Source organism: Rhinoraja longicauda, chromosome 4 (genome assembly GCF_053455715.1).
Source record: "Rhinoraja longicauda isolate Sanriku21f chromosome 4, sRhiLon1.1, whole genome shotgun sequence".
In the NCBI taxonomy this organism is placed as follows: Eukaryota; Metazoa; Chordata; class Chondrichthyes; order Rajiformes; family Arhynchobatidae; genus Rhinoraja; species Rhinoraja longicauda.
This window is the reverse complement of record NC_135956.1, coordinates 79,023,225-79,037,594: the sequence shown is the minus strand read 5'-3', so window position 1 is coordinate 79,037,594 and position 14,370 is coordinate 79,023,225. Positions and strand designations below refer to the sequence as shown.

General features: G+C 42.4%; 1 protein-coding gene across 2 annotated transcripts in view; it reads right to left on the bottom strand.

The window, feature by feature from the left end:
- The window catches only part of LOC144592904 (ATP-binding cassette sub-family C member 9-like), a 139,507-nt gene that overhangs the window by 33,016 nt on the left and 92,121 nt on the right, over window positions 1-14,370 (bottom strand). For both annotated transcript variants that reach the window (XM_078398153.1, XM_078398152.1), the window contains exons 15-18: window positions 8,677-8,800; window positions 6,365-6,628; window positions 5,510-5,571; window positions 2,998-3,154 (exon numbers count right to left, since the gene is read on the bottom strand). In XM_078398153.1, the coding sequence (XP_078254279.1) occupies window positions 2,998-3,154; window positions 5,510-5,571; window positions 6,365-6,628; window positions 8,677-8,800 (607 nt within the window). The remainder of the gene's footprint in view (window positions 1-2,997; window positions 3,155-5,509; window positions 5,572-6,364; window positions 6,629-8,676; window positions 8,801-14,370) is intronic.

Sequence of the window (14,370 nt, the reverse complement as noted above, 5' to 3'; positions counted from 1 at the left end):
GCTGGCCAAGAATATAAAGAAAGGCAGTAAAAGCTTCTTTTGGTATGTTAAGAGAAAAAGACAAATGTGGGTCCCATGAAGGCAGAAACGGGTGAAATTATTAGTAACAAGGAAATGGCAGAAGAGTTGAACAGGTACTTTGGATCTATCTTCACTAAGGAAGACACACACAATCTCCCAGATGTACTAGAGGACAGAGGATCTAGGGAAACAGAGGAACTGAAAGAAATTTGAATGTAAAAATTGTCCCTAGTGGGTGTAGGATAGTGTTAATGTGCGGGGATCGCTGGGCGGCACGGACTTGGAGGGCCGAAAAGGCCTGTTTTCCGGCTGTATATATATGATATGATAGGCGAGAAATAGTATTGGGTAGACTGATGGGACTGAAGGCTGATAAATCCCCAGGGCCTGATGGTCTGCATCCCAAGGTACCTAAGGAGGTGGCTCTAGAAATCGTGGACGCATTGGTGATCATTTTCCAATGTTTAATAGATTCAGTATCAATTCCTGTGGATTGGAGGGTAGCTAATGTTATCCCACTTTTCAAGAAAGGAGCGAGAGAGAAAACGGGGAATTATAGACCAGTTAGCCTGACATCGGTGGTGGGGAAGATGCTGGAGTCAATTATTAAAGAGGTAATAACGGCACATTTGAATAGCAGTAAAAGGATTGGTCAAGTCAGCATGGATTTATGAAGGGGAAATCCTGCTTGACTAATCTTCTGGAATTTTTTGAGGATGTGACAAGTAAAATGGATGAAGGAGAGCCAGTGGATGTATTGTATCTAGAATTTCAGAAAGCATTTGATCAGGTCCCACACGGGAGGCTGATGAGCAAAATTAGAGCACATGGTATTGGGGGCAGGATATTGACATGGATAGAGAATTGGTTGCAAAGAGTAGGAATAAACAGGTCCTTTTCAGAATGGCAGGCAGTGGCTAGTGGAGTGCCGCAAGGCTCAGTGCTGGGGCCGCAACTATTTACAATGTATATTAATGATTTGGATGATGGAATTAGAAGTAACACTAGCAACTTTGCAGATGACACAAAGCTGGGTGGCAGTGTGAACTGCAAAAAGGATGTTAGGAGGTTGCAGGGTGACTTGGACAGGTTGAGTGAGTGGGCAGATGCATGGTCGATGCAGTATAATGTAGATAAACATGAGGTTGTCCACTTTGGCAGCAAAAACAAGGAGGCGGATTATTATCTCAAAGGTGTCAGATTACATAAAGGGGAAGTGCAACGAGTCCTTGGTGTCCTTTAACACCAGTCACTGAAAGTAAGCGTGCAGGTACAGCAGGCAGTGAATAAAGCTAATGGCATGCAGGTCTTCATTACGAGAGGATTTTAGTGTAGGAGCAAAGAGGTCCTTCTGCAGTTGTATGGGGCCCGGGTGAGACCACATCTGGAGTATTGTATGCAGTTTTGGTCTCCTCATTTGAGGAAGGACGTCCTTGCTATCGAGGCAGTGCAGCATAGGTTCACAAGGTTAATCCCTGGGATGGAGGGACTGTCATATGAGGAACGATTGGAAAGACTGAGCTTGTATTCACTGGAGTTTAGAAGGATGAGAGGGGATCTTATAGAGACGTATAAAATTATAAAAGAACTGGACAAGCTAGATGTGGGAAAAATGTTCCCAATGTTGGGGGAGTCTCGAACCAGGGACCCCAGTCTAAGAATAAAGGGGAGGCCATTTAAAACTGAGATGAGAAAAAACTTTTTCGCCCAGAGTTGTGAATTTGTGGAATTCTCTGCCGCAGAAGGCAATTCACTGGATGAATTTAAAAGAGTTAGATAGAGCTCTAGGGGCTAGTGGAATCAAGGGACATGGGGAGAAGACAGGCACAGGTTGCTGATTGTGGATGATCAGCCACAATCACAATGAATGGCGGTGCTGGCTCGAAGGGCCAAATAGCCTCCTCCTGCACTTATTTTCTATGTTTTCTATGAGGCAGGGTGGGAAGAAGTGTGATCTAGATAGTTGTATGACTCAGTAGGTTTTTAATAGATGTCAGTTGATAGTCTATTTCGTGTGATTGAGACGATAAGATCATGAAAGGAGTGGGAGGTGTCAGAGATGGTCCAAGTGAATTTGAGTGCAAGATAGAAATTTGTAGTGAAGTTACTGAAGTCCATGAGTTCTGCAGGGCTGCAGGAGGTAGCCCCGATTCCAAGTGAATTTGAGTGCAAGATGGAAATTGGTAGCAAAGTTAATTTCCAATTGAATTTGAGGGCAAGATGGCTTCTTCCCTACAACCATCAGGCTATTAAACACTACATACACTGAGGGGCATTATTTTTGACTTTGCACTATTATTGTTGGTTTATTTTAAATCCATAGATACTGAACTTCTTTTGGTATTTACTATGTGTTTTACAGAGTAGTATGTTTTCATATCTGTTGTGCTGCTGCAAGAATATGCTGTTTATATGCTAAGTTACTCCAGCATTTTGTGTCTACCTTCGATTTAAACCAGCATCTGCAGTTCTTTCCTACACAGTAAGAATTTTATTGTTCTGTTTTGAGACATGTGACAATAAAACACTCTTGACTCTTCAAAGTTCCTCAAATCAATCACAGTTAAGCCCATGGCCGAGGATGCAAACAGTGAATGTTGTGTTAAAGAACAAAGACAATGGATTTAACTTCCTAATATCGATATGGAGGAAATTATGATTCAACCTTCTGAGAAACTCCCTTAATTTCTATTTTCATTCCAGCACTTACAATATTTTGCTTTTAATTTACTGCAATACTATGTAACTCCATAAAGAGGATGAGACCCAGGAGCACAGTGCCTATTGCAGTATTAGCTAGAAATCATGCATGATTCAAAGGAAGTGAAATAATTTAATCAATCTGCAGCATAGTCCGAATGGAATTAATTAATTAAATACTTTCTATGATAACACAACAGGAATCAGCAGTCATCAAAATGAACATTAATGTCTTAAAGTAAAACTCCAATAATTTCATCAAGATATCATGCTTACATAGTCAACTTCCTCAACATATTCCAGTTTGTGTGTTACAACGATAGCAGTTCTGTCTTCCTTCTTTAAAATCCCCATGATCCCTTGGTGGAAAACCTGATTTCCCACATGTACATCCAAGGATGATAAAGGGTCATCCAATATTACGAAAGGGCACCTAAGATAAAGATGAGGTAGAATAACTCAATGTAGAGGCAATGTTAGACAGTAAAGTCTCAAAATTTATAACATAATTCAAGATTCAAATGGGTCCAGAAAACAATTTGATTATTTTTTCCAAATGCATGTGTGGCAAGTACTTTCACATTTAAAATAAATCTTAAGCAAAATGTCTTGCTCGATTGATTGTTGATCACACTTTATTAATTTTGATCCCCAGGCTCTGCTCAAGTACCTGTCCCAAAGTGGAACCAGGAAAGGGGAAGAAACATTCAGCTTCGATTTCTTCCCACACTCCAAAGAGGTACAAGTTTGTAGGATAATCGGCTTGGTAAAATTGTAAATTTTCCATAGTGTGTGTAGCATAGTATTAGTGTGCGGGGATCGCTGGTCGGCGCGGATTTGGTGAGCCGAAGGGCCTGTTTCCGTGCTGTCTCAAAACTAAACTGAAGACATGTCTTATTCTTTATTTTGCTGCTAGATAAATGATCAAACCTGTGAAACAATAATGCTCAAAGAAAATTGACTACTTTGGCCTGTTAATAAAATCTTCCTTTAATTCACTGCCATTTAAAACCTATTGAATTGTTGGTCCTGCACCAATCTGCTCCAGACTCTACAGAAAAGATACTAGAGGAACAAGATTGAAATTGCCTACACTGAAGTGTAGTACGCAAAGGAGCCATTTTAGTAAGCAAAATGGCTTACTAAATCTGCAGCATAGTCCGATGCTCACTATGCCTCTCGCAATCAATATTTTGGGGGAACAGTATGTATAATGATACCATTGAAATGCAGAATATATCTCATCTATCAATTCACAGATTTTTGTTATTTTTCTTTTTAAATGTTTCTGCAAGTTTCTGCCTACTAAAATGGTGCCATGACATACTACGGTTTTTAGGGTCAAGTGGTCTTTCTTGCTCTGCTCTATTATCTTTGCTCTGCAGTACATCCTTTCAACATAGGCATCAATGGCACTGAGCTGAGGCAGTCAATCACTTCATGTACCAGGGAAGCATCACGTTCTGATATCACTCTCAACATGAAAATGGCGGTTTTAATCAGCAACACAATTTGCTGCTTGGTCGCCTGCACTCTTCTGTGATGAACCATAGAAACATCAAGCTGTCAACCAAAATTAATGTGTACAAAGCAGTCATCTTCACAAGCCTTTTGTATGGCTGTGAAACTTGGATGTTTTTTGGAAACATATCAAACAGCTGAAGTATTCCACATGAAATCTCCGAGGTCACTCATGGGGATCAACTGGCAGGACAAGATGGCCAACTTAGATCTTCTGGACAGGAGACACAAGGAACTGCAGATGTTGGAATCTCGAGTACAACACAGAGTCCTGGAGTAACTCAGTGGGGCAGGCAGCATCTCTGGAGGGAAGGACAGGCAACATTTTGGGTAGGGACCCCTCTTCAGCCTGTGAAGAAGGATCTTGACCCGAAACATTACCTGACCCGCTGAGTTATCCAGTACTTTGCATCTTACGCAAGTTCTGGACAGCCCTGGTCTAGTCAGGAATGAGGCCATAATCCTGAGGGCACAGTTATGCTGGACAGGCCACTTAATCTGCATGGACAACTCCCATAAGCCATGTCAGATCCTTTATGGAGTTCTTGCACAGGGACACCAGAACCAGGTATATCTAAGAAAATTGTATCAAAGATAGCCTCAAACACATTCTGCAAGAGAGCTGGAGATTTGGGCCCAGGATAGAACCGGCTGGTGTGCTATGATCAAAAGGGCCTGAGTTAACTGTGAAGGATGCCGACAGGACCAAGTCATCATAGTGCGAGAGAGCAGGAAGTTCTCAGCATCTGCACGTCCCAGTGTCTTTCCTATAATCCCATCATCCCCAGCTGTGCATCTCCAGCCATACTCTGGCTCACCAACAAAGACTGCACAACTGACAATACTAAACTCGATGGTCAACCAATGAAGATGACCTTGAGATGTATGTCCAGGATGCCAAAGCAGTGATCTAACTAGGGACAAGCCCTATTAACCCAAAGACCTGCATTAAGTTTCAAGGCCAGTGCCAGTGGCTCAGCTCACGTGCACTTTGGGCGTTTATGCCATAGAATAGATCCATCATTGATTTCCATTCTATTCTAGAATTAGAACCCAACCAGAAGGGGGAGCTACATTGGTCTAAAAATGTAATGTCCAACATCACCAACTTTCTTTCCTTTTTACTATTGATAACATTAGATTTGCACCACTTGTAAAAACAGCTGCTTCTACTTAATCATATTGTCCCACTTGAAGATAACCCTTTTATCAAATAACAAGTAAGTGTCTTCCTATTCTATCAAACTCATTAAAACTGAATCCATACCTTGAATAGAGTGCTCGTGCAATGCTAACACGCTGTTTCTGGCCACCACTCAGGTTAATCCCCTGGAGAGAAAAAAAATCATGGCAAAGACTTTAGAAGTGTAGGAAGGAACTGCAGATGTTGGTTTGCACCGAAGATAAGACACAAAAAGCTGGAGTAACTCAGCAGGTCTGTCAGCATCTCTAGAGATAGGAATAGGTGATGTTTCAGGTCGAGAACACCTGAGGGGGGAAATATTTAATAGGAACCTGAGGTGCAACCTTTTCCACACAGAGGGTGGTGGGTATATGGAATAAGCTACTAGAGGAGGTAGTTGAGGCATGTACTATAACAACAGTTAAAAGATATTTGAACAGGTACAAACATGGGCAGGTGGGACTAGAATAGATGGGGCCTCTTAGGCAACATAGGCAAGTTGGGCCGAAAGGCTTGTATCCGTGTTATATCAACCTATGAACAAAAATATTTTTCACACCAGAATGAAAAGACTAACTTCATCATCTCCGCGTCTACTCTATCTTTCTCTCTCGCAACTATCCAAGGCTGAATATTGATGTCATATTAACCTCAAACTTCAGATCATGTAAGTATACTATTATTCTGACTGCCACTTCTTTAGATATTTCTTTAATCTCCTCCTGACCTGCAATCTCCAACATAAGCTCCACCGATTTGGGCACTTAAGTGTTTAATTACTACATCACTGTTGGCTGTGTCTTCAACACCTAAGTTCTCAAATTCACTTTTTTAACCTTTCCACTTACCTGGTATTCCTCCCTCCTTTGAGATGTTCCCTACAGCCTTGCACCAAGAAACCCCAAAGGAAGCTGCCCATAAATGTTTCCATGCACTTACTTTCTCTCCAATTTCTGTCAGCCGCCCTGCTGGTAAAATGGCAATATCAGGCTGAAGTGCACAAGCCTCAATCACGGTCTGAAAACGCTCTTCGTCAAAGCTTTCTCCAAACACGATGTTATCCTGTAAAGAGGCATTTCTCAGCCATGCTGTTTGTGCCGAATATGCCACAGGTTGATCAGTTGATTGCCATACTACATGACCAGACACAGGGATCATTTCTCCTAATATGGCAGAGATAAGGGATGATTTTCCACTCCCAACCTAAAAATTAACAAAAGTTGATGAAAATCAGTTATTAATGCTCCTTTTCTCTATTTTTCCCCTATTATTCTTCTGCTGATACTGACTGCAAAGCTATCATTATGTTTGTGGTTTGGCAGAACCGTGCTAAAGGCCATTGATCAAGCATTACATGTTTCAGAATACATGCCAGAGATGTGCAGACTCAAGTCAACTTCGTTCCAAGGGATGCAGGGATGGCAATCAGAATTCTAATATTTGCAGCATTAAATGTAATTGGAGGGAAGGTAAAAAGAGTTCCAACTTGAAGTGGGGGAAATAACCATTAAACATAAAATGGGTTACAACTCAAAGAATTGTGGGCTTATTGGGGCCAATGGTAGATGAAGTGAGGGTCAGAATAAACTAGAAATGTTGGTGATGAAACACTAGGCACTATTACACTATAATTGCTTCAAGATCTCAGTGCTATGAAGCGTTATGCAGTCTACTATTTACACTTTAGTTGCGCAAAGAATAACATAACATCCAAGATCGAGATGCACTTTTGTGTGGGGGAGGAGGAAGAATAGGGCTTCTGGTCAGAGTCCAGATTGGGGCATGAGGTTGATGGTTTTGCATTGAATTGGCTGAACTGGTTCCTGGTGACAAGGTACAAGAGTAGCCAATGTCAGGGTGAGGGAGATAGCAGTGGGTTAGACTTTAGGGTTTCAGGCATTTGCGTATTGGGGCATAAGTTTGGTGGTTTGGGCAGGGTCAATGGTTATAAGGTAACACAGTAGGATTTAACTGTGAAGTCCCAGCCCAGCATAATTCTATTGATAGTGCTAGTCATCCCAGATGGGGCCATTGATGAGTGTTTCTTATGTGAGGAATAAAATAAAACCACCCACAAGTGGTCATTATTGTGTTTCATTCCAAGAAAATTCTTTTTTAACCACATAGAACTGAAACAAATAATGCTACATGGTTGAATTTGGAGTCAAATATATATATAAAGCAGCAGTTGGCTTTGTTTGAAGCAGATAATGCCACTCCAAACAAAAATGCATGAGCACAATTGGAAGGATGTGGCTTGCTTGATGGGGAAGTGTGAATAATTAGAATGTATAAATTTCCAAAAGATAAATTCTATCTATTTTAGAGTTTGGCTTAAATTAAAATTGTGGTCCTTTTTTCTGCATTCTCCCACCAAAGAAAACAGCTTTTCCAACTCTCCTTCATCAAATCACATTCTAATTTTCTGGAAAGGCACCATGAAAATTATGTCTCTTAATATTGATACCTTGTCATTCAAGCTTTCATATAATGATGTTAACCCCCTTATTATTGCAGGTATATGAATAAATGAAACTTTATAATTTTTTGAATTGCCAGCTTTTTAAGGATATATGTAAGTAACATCAAAAATAGCATAAAGAATAACGTAATTTGATTCAAAACAGCTTCAGCTATTTTAGGAAGGAGGCAGAAATTTATTCTGTATCCATTTCACATTCGAAATCCCTGATACTGATTCAAGATGCTCAAAACTCAGTGTTCCATTCATATTACTATGGCCATCACCTTAATTAACAAAGTTACGTATTAATGGAAACAAATTTTAAAGGGCGATTTAAATTTGTACATTTTCATATCGTGCATTGTGTTCACAACCAACTGCAAATTTTAAACTTTTATGTCTCTTCTGCCAGATGAAACATTTGACTTGGCTGCCTTCCAATACTTGATTAAAAATAGTAGAAGTGTTGTTTTGATCCATCTCCCATGGTAAGTTTACTCTCATTCTTTAACATACAAAACTATCAAGCCATCTGGGAAGAGAAGACTGGATTTCTATTACCTTGGCACGAAAAAATTACTTCCAGTTTTACTTCTAAATGGCTGGGTTTTGTTATCTTTACTTTATGAAATACCACAATTTTGAACACCTCAAACTTGCTTGATTATAAACTGTGACCACCCTACCGCCAAAGTTTGTATTTGCAATCTAACATGACCTTTCATATCAGAAACAGCATGTCAATAGAAGTGGCATTAAACCACATATTATCAATATATTAACTTACCTTGCCTACAACAACTGTAACTTTACTTTTGAGAATTTTTATTGAGATATCCTGAAGAATCGATTTTTCAGAATGGCTATCCCATGCAAAAAAGCCATTGTGGATCTCCAGTACACTGTTTGCACTAGAAAAATAAAAATATTGCTTTCAGTTCAAGTAAATTTTTGACATATATAAACATCTGCAAGTTCAAACAAAAAAATGTTTTTCTCCACCATTCATTTAGATTAACTTTGCATTTTTAAAATCTAGTGAAAAAAATTATAGAGTCATAGAATCATAGAGAGATATAGCAAAGGGACAGGCCCTTTGGCCCATTTAGTCCACAACAACATGAACACCTAATTTGCATTAATCGTACTCCCCCCTCAATCACCCAGATTCTACCACTCACCTACATATTGGAGGCAATTTACAATGGCTGATTAACCTGCCAACCTGTACATCTTGGGATGTGGAAAGAAACTACAGCCGTGTAGGGAACCCACATGATTGCAGGAAGAATGTGGAAACTACATCAACAGCACTGGAGGTCAGGACTGGACCTAGGTCGCTGGCACTGTGAGCCAGTGGGTCTAAGAGGAGTGCCATATGCCACCCTCAATAGAAAACGGGAGTTTGGATGCAATAAGTAGAGAAGTCAAACAAAAAACTGTTCTTTTTAAGCATCTACACAATCCTACATAGATTTGCTTATGTTTAATTAAAATTTAGCAAGTTAGCCAACCTTTCCTATTTTTACATATATGTATCATAAAACTCTGATAGTTTGCTCCCCGACTATTTGAAAATCCCATTGTTTGACATATTACACACCAGGTGAAGTTTGCAGGAAACTCTCCATGGCCCCTGTCCCTGTGTTGCCTTCAGGGCACCAGTTTCTGCGCTCTTATTAAAATCATCAGGCCCTGGTTCCCATGCTCTGTTTAAACTTACCTAGCTCCAGGTCTTTAACTTTTCCTTTAACCTGACCAGGGACCTACTTTTCACAATTCCTTACCAGGTTTGGTGGAAAGGTTATTATGATACAGTGGGTATACTGGAAATAATAAACATCGACAGTAGTGGCAGGGGAGGAGAACCGACCAGGAGGTGGTAAGTCAATAGACAGTAGACAATAGGTGCAGGAGGAGGCCATTCGGCCCTTCGAGTCAGCACCGCCATTCAATGTGATCATGGCTGATCATTCTCAATCAGTACTCCGTTCCTGCCTTCTCCCCATACCCCCTGACTCTGCTATCCTTAAGCAGAAGGCTGCAGCCATTGACAGTGATGAAGGAGGAGGACAGACCGAAGAGAAGGCACCTCTCACAGAGACCAGCGACAGAGCTGGAGCTAATGTCATGTTTTAGAAAGTTATGCCCAACAGAGGTACCAGCCAGTTGATGAGCAGCAACAATTTTTAACTTTCTTGACCACTTTTGTTCATTAAAATAAAATCAAAAGGGACGTTAGATTGGAATCAGTCACGTTTACACTAACTTAAAAGGGAGCAACTAAGGTGCTCAGACCATGGCAGGGGGTTCAGGGTTGGAGAGCTAGCCCAGTGGCAAGCTCCTCTTGCACAATGTGGTAAATCTGGGACAGCTTCCATGGATGAATTCATATGGGATGCCCGTGAATGGCATGTTTAATGAGCTGGTCTCATCACAAGCAGAGACCCCTGGCAGCAGTACGTGCAGGAAGTTTTGTGGCCATCCCCCTCTCAAACAGTTGGATATTGGTGGAGGTTTGGGAGGGGGGAACTGACACCCAAGAAAAAACAGCAACAATCAAGTTTGTGAAACCATGGATGACTCTGGTCACAGAAGGGGAGAAAACAGGGTGGCAGAGCTGTAATAGCAGAGAATTCTATCCGGTAAGCAAACAAGTTTTCATGCTGCCAAGGTCAAACATGGCTGAGGCTTCAGCAAGAGTATTGTGGTGAATTCTGGGCATTATAATTCAGAAGGATGCCAACGTTCTGGAAAAATGCATGAAATATTTTCTGTATGTTGAGGAAAGAGTCCTTAATTTCCAGTATGAGAGACTTCCCTCAACGTCCTCCCTCAAGGAAGTGTCCTGGCACCCACCTTGTTCAATATCTATGTTAATGACCAGCCTATCCATCCCAACACCAGTAGTTTCATTTATGCAGATGACCCGTGTCTTACAACCCAAAGTGCTGACTTCCTTGAGGCAGAAGTTACTCTGTGTGAGGCTTTAATCAATCTGTCCTCAAACCACAAAGAGAATCACCTGAGAGCCAATCCATCTAAAACCCGTCTGCGCCTTCCACTTGAAGAACAACTATCAGACCTCCCAACATTTGATTTTACAAATTCAGAATTTTGATGTCCAAAAAGAGCGCCAAAAGGAAGCTAGTAGTCAATTTCAAAAGTCCGGGAGCAGAGCAAGGACGCCCGTTGGCTGAGCACTAAAGTAAGTGCCAATCACAGTTGAGCAGGCAGTTTAAAAAGAGCGCCAAAAGGAAGCTAGTAGTCAATTTCAAAAGTCCGGGAGCAGAGCAAGGACGCCCGTTGGCTGAGCATTAAAGTAAGTGCTAGTTTAAGTGAGAAGTCAGGTAAATTGGACAATCAGGCAATTTAATTGGTAATATAAGCAATACTTGCAAAAGGGTGCAGCCCTGTTCAGGTGCAGCCCAGTGAGGGAAGTGCCCAGTGAGAAAAGTGCGAGTCTTTGGCTGCGAGTCTTCCGCGAGGAGGCTGAGGTGAGGAGGATACCATTGTTTTAAGCCAGAGCTGGTTATAGGCACAAGGTGATGGCGGAAAAGTTGGTGCGGTGTGTTTCCTGCAGGATGTGGGAAGACAGGGACGTCGCGGGAGCTTCTGGGAGCTACACCTGCAAGAACTGTGTCCAGGTGCAGCTCCTGAAGGGACGTGTGGTGGAGTTGGAGAGGCAGTTGGATGACCTCAGGGCCATCCGGGAATGCGAGAGTTTCCTCGACAGGACCTATTGTGAGGCTGTCACGCCAAGGGTCCAGGTCGAGCGAAGGTGGGAGACTGTTTCCGGGGGGAGTGGACGTGGACTACAGGACACCCCAGTGGCTGTGCCTATTGCAAATAGGTATACCCTCTTGGGAACTGTCGGGGCAGAAGACGTTTCCAGTCCGAGTGGCGGACCTGTTGGCAAGGATACACGACAGGGGAGACCGAAGTCTGGAAGAGCCGTAGTGGTCGGTGACTCCATAGTCCGAGGGACGGACAGAAGATTCTGTGGCAGCAGGAGGGACTTGAGGATGGTCTGTTGCCTCCCTGGTGCCAGGGTTCAACACATCACAGACCGGCTTCAGAAAATCCTAGTGAGGGAAGGCGATCAACCTGAAGTCGTTGTGCACGTGGGCACGAATGACGTCGGGCGGAAGAGGAAGGAGGTGCTACAGCGGGAGTTTAGAGAGTTGGGAAAAGCGCTGAGAAGTAGGACGTCGAAGGTGGTTATCTCTGGACTGCTACCGGTACCTCGTGCTGGTGAGGCCAGGAACAGAGAGATAGAGGGTATGAATTTATGGCTGAGGGGCTGGTGCAGAGAGCAGGGATTTAGATTTCTGGACCACTGGGATCTCTTCTGGGCTAGGGGTGACTTGTACAAAAGGGACGGGTTGCATCTTAACAGCAGGGGGACAAACATTCTGGCAGGCAGGTTTGCTAGTGTGACACCTGTGGCTTTAAACTAAGTAGTGGGGGGGAGGGGTTAACAAATTGTGAATATGAAGATGAGGTCAAAGGGAATACAGGAGATATTGCAAAAGACTCTCGGAAGAATGGGAACAGAAGTTCTAGAGCGGAAAAGAAATTAAGGGCAGGGCCAATTGTGAACGATGTGAGAGAGGAGGTAAATACAGAAGTTAAAGTGTTGTACTTAAATGCGCGTAGTATAAAAAATAAAGTGGATGAGCTTGAGGCTCAGTTAGTCATGGGCAAGTATGATGTTGTAGGGATCACTGAGACATGGTTACAAGAGGACCAGGGCTGGGAACTGAATATTCAGGGGTACACAACGTATAGAAAAGACAGACAGGTGGGCAGAGGGGGTGGGGTTGCTCTGATGGTAAGGAATGATATTCATTCCCTTGCAAGGGGTGACATAGAATCAGGAGATGTTGAATCAGTATGGATAGAAATGAGAAATTGTAAGGGTAAAAAGACCCTTATGGGAGTTATCTATAGGCCCCCAAACAGTAGCCTCGACATAGGGTGCAAGTTGAATCAGGAGATAAAATTGGCGTGTCAAAAATGTAATGCTACGGTGGTTATGGGAGATTTCAACATGCAGGTAGACTGGGAAAATCAGGTTGGAAATGGACCCCAGGAAAGAGAGTTTGTAGAGTGCCTTCGAGATGGATTCTTAGAACAGCTTGTACTGGAGCCTACCAGGGAGAAGGCAATTCTGGATTTAGTGTTGTGTAATGATCCTGATCTGATAAGGGGACTAGAGGTAAAAGAGCCATTAGGAGGCAGTGATCACAACATGATAAGTTTTACTCTGCAAATGGAAAGGCAGAAGGGAAAATCGGAAGTGTCGGTATTACAGTATAGCAAAGGGGATTACAGAGGCATGAGGCAGGAGCTGGCCAAAATTGACTGGAAGGAGGCCCTAGCAGGGAAGACGGTAGAACAGCAATGGCAGGTATTCCTGGGAATAATGCAGAGGTTGCAGGATCAATTTATTCCAAAGAGGTGGAAAGACTCTAAGGGGAGTAAGAGACACCTGTGGCTGACGAGGGAAGTCAGGGACAGCATAAAAATTAAGGAGAGGAAGTATAACGTAGCAAAGAAGAGTGGGAAGACGGAGGATTGGGACTCTTTTAAAGAGCAACAAAAGTTAACTAAAAAGGCAATACGGGGAGAAAAGATGAGGTACGAGGGTAAACTAGCCAATAATATAAAGGAGGATAGCAAAAGTTTTTTTAGGTACGTGAAGAGGAAAAAAATAGTCAAGGCAAATGTGGGTCCCTTGAAGACAGAAGCAGGGGAATTTATTATGGGGAACAAAGAAATGGCAGACGAGTTAAACCGTTACTTTGGATCTGTCTTCACTGAGGAAGATACACACAATCTCCCAAATGTTCTAGGGGCCGGAGAACCTAGGGTGATGGAGGAACTGAAGGAAATCCACATTAGGCAGGAAATGGTTTTGGGTAGACTGATGGGACTGAAGGCTGATAAATCCCCAGGGCCTGATGGTCTGCATCCCAGAGTACTTAAGGAGGTGGCTCTAGAAATAGTGGAAGCATTGGAGATCATTTTTCAATGTTCTATAGATTCAGGATCAGTTCCTGTGGATTGGAGGATAGCAAATGTTATCCCACTTTTTAAGAAAGGAGGGAGAGAGAAAACGGGTAATTATAGACCAGTTAGTCTGACATCAGTGGTGGGGAAGATGCTGGAGTCAATTATAAAAGACGAAATTGCTGAGCATTTGGATAGCAGTAACGGGATCATTCCGAGTCAGCATGGATTTACGAAGGGGAAATCATGCTTGACAAATCTACTGGAATTTTTTGAGGATGTAACTAGGAAAATTGACAAGGGAGAGTCAGTGGATGTGGTGTACCTCGACTTTCAGAAAGCCTTCGACAAGGTCCCACATAGGAGATTAGTGGGCAAAATTAGGGCACATGGTATTGGGGGTAGGGTACTGACATGGATAGAAAATTGGTTGACAGACAGAAAGCAAAGAGTGGGGATAAATGGG